Raw genomic sequence first — 7500 nt, forward strand, 5'->3', positions numbered from 1 at the left:
TTGAACAAAGTGTTTTGATGGTTTTAGTCTTTTACGAGAGATGTATGTTAGAAAAGGTAACGATGCAAAGAACTCCGCAATTCGCAGATTTTTCTGTGTTATCGAAAGAACCCAGCGCATGCGTAGTAAGTTAAAAAAATTGCGGTTGAATGCAGAATAGCTTTCTCGGAAATACGCCTATTTCTCGAGAACCACTCGTTAGAATTTTTTGAACTTGGCACGAAAATACTTTAAGAAAAAATTAACACGAGTATTGAGAAAAATTTGGACTTTAACAGAGGAAATTCTAGATATTCCAGTGAACCTTCAACAAGGAATAATTAAAGGTCTCTGTCAAATTACTGTTAAAATAGCGTTAACTTGTGAGCATCCATACAAGCTTGTTGCATGCAAATTATAAAGAAAATTTAACGACCAGATTTTCTGCAAATAAACAAAGCCGATTATAAAGGCCTCTTTATATATGTTCATGTTGCCATGGCAACAGCATATACGCCAGCTTAACTATCAAAATACCGAAGTTCGTGTTGCTAACTTGCTTGCTACCATTTTTGGCGACCAAAGGATCAAGGGTTTTAGAGAAAAAGCGAAATGAAACTTAGGTATCAAAAACTGTGTTCAATCACCTTAAAGGGAAATGACGATCAATTACTGTTCTCATAAGTGACTCCCAGGTACTACACATGTCATCAACATTTTCAAAGGAATGAATCTATTATGCTCCAAGGAGCTGTTTCCAGGTAGGCCTATATATGACACCATATATAGGGTAATGATCGCTTAAAGTGATACCAAGCGTCCCAACATCCTTAAACTGGGCAGGCTTGGTGGTGATTATTAGGCTGATTTAGCAACAGAACGGGAACGTCAGTGGCGACGGCGCGCGCAGAAAAAACACCAATGAGAATTCAGAATAGCGTAGACTCCACTCTTTTCTTCTCTATTCTAAATTCTCATTGGTAGTTTTGCTGCGCGCGACGTCGCCACTGACGTTCCCGTTCTGTTGCTAAATCAGCCTAATATATCAAGTACGGAGCTGAAGTTGTTCTTTACGCGTGTCGGTTCTGTAACCATTTGCGTAAGTTCATTAGCTGCTACGAATTCGACGAGTCTAGCGTTTGGTCTCTGGGTTGAATCCAGAACATTGCAGTTCATGTCGCGTAGAGTAATCATCTCGACATTTTCGCACGTAGCATAACACATGACATCATTTAAATCGTCAAACACCTGAAGGGATTCATCTGGAGCTCTGTAAACACACGAAACCAAATATTTTGTCTTACGTAGTAGTACTTGAATCCAGACAACCTCATAGTCATCCTCGAGATCATTTCGCCTAGAATATTTCAAGCCATCCAAGACAAACAGCGCAACGCCTCCATCACGGCGCCCTTCCAATAAAATACTAACCTCTATAATTGTTTAGGTGATGTTTCCCTAGGGCCATCTGAATGATGTTCACATTCCTGAGCATGTACACTGAATGAACACTGAATGATGTTCATGTTTTTAAATCTGAGTAAATTTTCTTGGATGATCCTTCTTTTTGACCCGGTTTAACTGGATTTAGTATCCTTGTCTTGTTTATAGATCCTGAGTGCAAGTTCATTGACAACCCAGATACTCCAACTCAATCAGTGCATAACGTTACATGCAGCAACCCAGACTTGGCATCAGAAGCCTTTAGATTGTCACCCTCAAACAGTAAGCACACAGGAGTTCACGCAGAAATGCTAGGGTCACTGACTTTTTCAGTTACATGTAACTTTCAAATAGCCATGTCTATATTTTTAACGTATGCACAACCACCTACTGGCAATCTTTTAAATTTTGTTGAAGAGTCAGAGGTTATCGTTTTTTACATGTATGAATTGCAGCATGGTGTTCTTTTCAGTTCTGTAATTGAGAGTCAAATAATCTCAAGAACTCATACCAACTCATTGACTGAGGTTGACTTGCAGATGCTTTATGACCTGGAACTGTTCATTCATTCCCTTGTTTAATCTAGCAACACATGTATATTTTATTGTAATTACTCAAGTATGCTTCTGTAAAGTAGTTTTCAAGTTTATTTTGTTTGATCGAGTTTGCAGCCTTAAAAGTTTTGTTTAGTTTTGAGGTGTTCCTTTCAAGATATTTGCCTTTCGAGTTTTGGGCATCCTGGCACAAGTGTCGCCTACACCTATCCTATGGAGCTTAAGCCTGTATTGTTTTCAGATCAGTATGCAACAAATAGGGGCAGTTGGCAGTAACATTATTGAAATCATCTGAATGTTGGATGTTGACAAAACTCATGAACTTATTTATTTTATGTTCCGGAAGATGTTTGGCACTTTCTCACGATTATCTTTGGCATTGGTTTTTCTTCTTGTCTTGTGGTCATCAGCTTATGCTTCGTATTTGTATGGTAAGCCCTTGTCATAAAGTTCTTTCTTTATGTATTTGTTTTTTTGCTGTTTCAGATGTGTCCAGACTAGAGACGCGTGTAATTAACTGTATACCATTTTTGCTTTTGTGGTACTACGACCAAAAAAAAAAATTTGTTTTTCCTTTGGATTTCAAAACTATGTTAACTAAACACTAACCCACCCAAGTTTTAAGTTCTGATTTTAAAAAGACACCGGTTTATTTTAGCTGGAATTTTCTTATTTATTGGTCCGCCATTACTAACTTTAAAATCTTGAGAGAGCTGGGTCGAGGAGAAAATGACGTCAAACACGCACTAGTTTAAAAATGCAATGCGTGTGTACGCGGCGTAATTAATATGCAGCACGGGAGTTTAGGGCTTTCAGACTTTTCAACCCGTGTTTTGCATATATAATAAATTGCGTTTACACGCTGAAATTTTAAGCTAGTGAGTAAATGACGTCATTTTCTCTAGATCCAACCACTCTGAGGTCCAATCGGCCAGTTTTGAGTAATGACGGACCATGAAATCCAAAACTTACACTCAAAATAAACAGCCTTTGGATAAAACTCAAAGCTCAAAATTTTGCCAGTTAGGTTTCAAAATCTGAAGAAAAAAAGGAAATGATTTTTTGATCATAATACCACTTTAATGAAAAGATAAAGGCTCTTTGTGTGAATTTACACGCAAAGATCTTTTTACAGTTGTAGATTTCGACCTAAACCTTTACAAAAATGTATCTTATTTTGCTTATTTTCCTTTCTTAAAGTCGCAGAACGATCTCGAAACGATCATGTGAAGAAAAAGACAAACTTCATCCAAACAGAGATGAAAATGATGCTAAAGAGATGAATACCCCGATAAAGGATACTTGTCCAGTCTAGCTGATGAATTGTTTGCTACCCACTGCAGCTGAAATAGTGAATTTACGAGGCCCAACGGAAAACAGGGGCACCCAACGATCGAATATCGTAAAATTTGTCAGAATTACCTACAGTAAAATGGTTTCCACGAGGCTTTAAAAGCTCGTTTAGTGAGTTTGTTGCTGCCTTACAAAATATTTATCTGTTTGGATGTTCTAGGGGAACTTCAGGCCTGTAGAAATTTCTAGCTAGGTGGCTTTTTTTCCACTTCAGAAAGTGCTAGCAATTGTGACACGACTGAAAAAAAACCTTACATTGCCTAGTCGTCCTTTTTTTCCCGAAAGCTCAAGGGGGAGGGGAGGGGGGGGGGGGGGTTTAGCGAGAAGGAGAAACCGAGTTAAGTACAATACTTTAATTCTCTCCGGAACACAACTAACTAGTCATTACAAGGACGAAAGTGTTTTCAAAATAGGCAATAGAGACGCCCCCCTCTAAGCATGCAAGTGTCACGGACAGAAATGTAACGCAGCAATGTTCGAGGCACTACAGTGGTGCGCTTCTAAAGTCTGGTTCCGAATATTTGAAAATTCTTGCTCGTTGGGTGCCCCAGGGAAAATGTATTCAAATTAATATAAAGCCTTTGATCTCTTTCACAGTTCAAGAAGGAACTCTCCAACATTTGTATTTATTGGTCGCACACGTACTTTTGTTTTTACTGGTTCACAGTACGTGTATAAAAGCGCACCGGTTTCAGCTTGTTCAGTCTACTTAGACTGTCAGTGTAGTCTCCTTTTATTAGTGAGATTGATCTTGGAAGCACTTTATGAGTGTAGATTGGTCTCTACGAATGCAAAAACTGAAAAGCAAGCTATAGTGTAATTCAATCCTGTATTTTTCTTCAAGAATTCTTTGCTTTTGCTATGATGACGAAGATTCTGCAGTTTATAGTGAATTCTCTCAAAGTACATGAAGACACCCTGTGGACCAGCTCCAGGTGTCCGCACGTGATCAAAAGATAACGGAACTAGGCATGTGTAAGAGCCATTCTTGTGACGGGGTCATTTAGTATCAAGGCAAGTTACATTAAGTCCTTTGGTTGCTCAATTTGAAAAAAAATGTTTTGGTCATAATCTAGTGTCTGCCTTGAGAGGTACTTCCTTAATATTTTGCTAAAAAAGTAAGTATAGGAATTGTTGTGTTTCCTTGTTTGGGAATCAGCACAAAATGAAAGAGATTATTTAAACGCATTAGTTTCAAATGGAGGCAATTGTCCCATTCAGTACTATTTGTAAACATATTTGCGATGGATTTATTTACATTGCTAGAAATAGAATAATATGGAAAAAATGTAACAAACACTCAGTATGTTTCACGATATATTAAAAAAACTGAATTGTTACTATGTATGTTACAATTTGATGATGGGAACTTCAAGCCAGGACGACGACGGTGGCTGTGAGAACGTTGTCAAAAATATTATTTCCCGTTACTCTAACAACGTCTCGATTATTGCAAGTCGTTCGACATAGAAATTGTGTATCAACATTCCAGAAACAAAATTGGTATGAATGGTGTGGATGTTTGGAGAAAATTGAGAATTCATCGTCAGTTGCTCGCATCCACCACATAACCTCAAATTTGATCTTTTCACGTCGTTGCGAGGACGAGAATGGCTAAGAAATGTGCCAAATTGTAAAACGCACGTGCCGTATTGTTTCATGACGCTGTCGTAGCCGTCGTCGTTGTCGTCGTCCTTGCGTAAGCTCTCTACTGTTCGTGTGGAACAATAACTGTTTGTGTTAAAATGTTAAATTTGAACTACAGTTTTGCGTAATGTAAGTATTTTTAAAATAAAAGATAGTCCATTCCTCTTTACCCGTAGATGTTTTGTGATGGGGTATCAAGAAGGAGCCTCTGCGGGGGCTCGAAATGCACTTCATTTCAACTGCCGTCCACAATCATGGACAACAGTTTTTTGTAAAGTTCTCGAAACGCACACCTGGTAGAGTCATCTCAGCTGAGTAACAAATGCGAATTGTGGCGATCAACAACACAGAAATTTCCGGGACCAAAACGATCCTTCAAACTACTACCATTTCTCATTTACCTCCACTATTCATAACGCTCGTAATGAGATGCGAAATGAATAATAAGATATTTTATGATGAATGCGAGTGTGGTTGAATAGATTACTATACCCCCTTTTTTAGCGTATGATAAATAAATTCCTAAGAATCCCATTTCAGGCCCAAACGTTTGGCCTTATTACTGCCGATCTTACTAACAACATAGCTTCAGCTTTCTCTTTGTCGTGAGGGGTGAGGCCCGAAAAATTGCTCCAAAATTTGCAATGTATATATTTGTGTCATCCGCAATCTTTGTTACCCCACAGTGAAACTCCTTTTACACTATCAGTCTGGCGGATTTTGCTGGGCATTGACTCCACAGTTAACACAAACAGTAACGGGGAAAGTGGGCATCCTTTCCTCGCTTCTCTAGATGGCTTTATCCACTCTGAGGCATAGCCATTGCTGAGAACTGTGCTTTAAATGTTTGTACAAAAATCTTCTATCCAACTACTGAGACTCTGTCCAAAGTTAAGTCTCATAAACATACAAATTTGCTTCAAGAAGGCGTCATGCTGCACACATGCTGGTAAGCTAAGCTGTTAATGATTGTTCGGGCTTCCTCAGCAAAATCAGAATAGTATTTGCCTTCAAAACTGTCATAGTGCCGCAAAAGCGCTCATAAACTCTTACATTCTTTGTAAAAACTGCACAAAGCCAAAAATTCCAAAACGATTACCAGATGAATTGACCCTGAGTTTTCAGAGAGAGCTCGTAATACAAGGGACAATCTGATTTTCTCGATCGAGCTCATGCTAATAAGATTACACGACTTGAATTAGGTTATGGGGTATATGACGACACTGTCATGTATTGGACTAAAATGGCGGAGGACAAAACAACCATTGTCATTCCGATTAGGCTTTGGTAATTAGGCATTGTTATGTTCGCTTTGTTTTATGGACATTAATTATTTCAGGATCCGGTATATGAAAGACCTGCCAAAAGGGGAACGACTATCAGAAGATAACAGATTGGAGAGCGAGAGATTTAACACTAGTACTGTTTGGAAGAGTAGTGATAATAATATCTTTGGGAACACCTCAACTTATATAGTCTGCTTCTAATGTCCGACGTTCCAAAATATGTTCATAATTTCTATTGCTAAAAAGAGATTGATTGTTTAGTTACTTATGAAAGAACAAGAAGGAAAAGGAAAAAAAGGGCTGGAGTTTACCAAAATCAGTTATGACAAGGGAAGTTTTAAACGAATGTCCGATTTGGAATGTATGATTAAAGCGTTAAGAATGGCATGGATCAGTGGCTTCTAAAGAGTGGCCACCAAAACTGTATAACCGTACGTGACCACTTTTTCGAGAAATGTGGAAGTCTAGAATTTGTCTTACGTTGTAACTATAACGCCAAATATTCGGAAAACATTTTCTATTATTTTAGTAAACTTAAAGCACTCTATAATCGTGATAGTATGAGGAACAGAATTCCATTTAAAAATAATATCGATATTTTAATTGATATAAAGCTTTTCTTAATAGGGAATGATTCACCAAAGGCATAGTATCGATTGAGGATCTATTACATAAGACGTTCAAAGCAAATCCCATTTAACGGGAGAGGGAAAATGATTCTCACACTTATCTGCACATAGGTTCGAATCCCGTTGCATGGAAAATTTTGAAAGCTGTGAAGTTAAAAGCAACAGGATGTTTCTTCTAAAGTGTTACTCACTGCAATTGATGTAAAATGTAATTTTAACTAACAAATAAATGCAAATCATGGGAAAAGCGAAATTTCGTGACCCAGCTACTGGAGGGGAGACTAGAAACTAAACATTTGAAAGGCCTTTTTCTGCAACACTAGCCGTACGACCAGGTTTAAATTTTGGGAATTGGTAAACAATGTGAAGACGAAACCTTCAACATTTTTTAAAAAGATCTATCAGACAGTTTTTTAGTTATTATCCATATAGACGAAAATCGACGTTTCTGCCGTTTGCGGAAAAACCTGCATGTCTGACAGATTTAACTGTTTATTTCTATACATGATTATTTTTTCTCGCTAAGGAAATGCTGAATTTTTAAGGTGGGGTCGTACGGCTAGTTTTTTAGAAAAAGGCTTTTCAAATGTCTAGTTTCCAGTCCCCCTT

General features: G+C 38.0%; 1 protein-coding gene across 1 annotated transcript in view; it reads left to right on the plus strand.

Annotated features, from left to right (window-relative positions):
• LOC138019881 (ephrin-B2a-like) overlaps positions 1 to 5145 on the plus strand; it is a 23467-nt gene extending 18322 nt beyond the window's left edge. The window contains exons 4-6 of the mRNA XM_068866839.1: positions 1591 to 1704; positions 2323 to 2407; positions 3177 to 5145. Coding sequence (XP_068722940.1) covers positions 1591 to 1704; positions 2323 to 2407; positions 3177 to 3291 — 314 coding nt within the window. The 3' untranslated portion in view covers positions 3292 to 5145. The remainder of the gene's footprint in view (positions 1 to 1590; positions 1705 to 2322; positions 2408 to 3176) is intronic.
• Positions 5146 to 7500: the final 2355 nt, after the last annotated feature.

The sequence above is a fragment of the Montipora capricornis genome, chromosome 10, assembly GCF_036669925.1.
Source record: "Montipora capricornis isolate CH-2021 chromosome 10, ASM3666992v2, whole genome shotgun sequence".
In the NCBI taxonomy this organism is placed as follows: Eukaryota; Metazoa; Cnidaria; class Anthozoa; order Scleractinia; family Acroporidae; genus Montipora; species Montipora capricornis.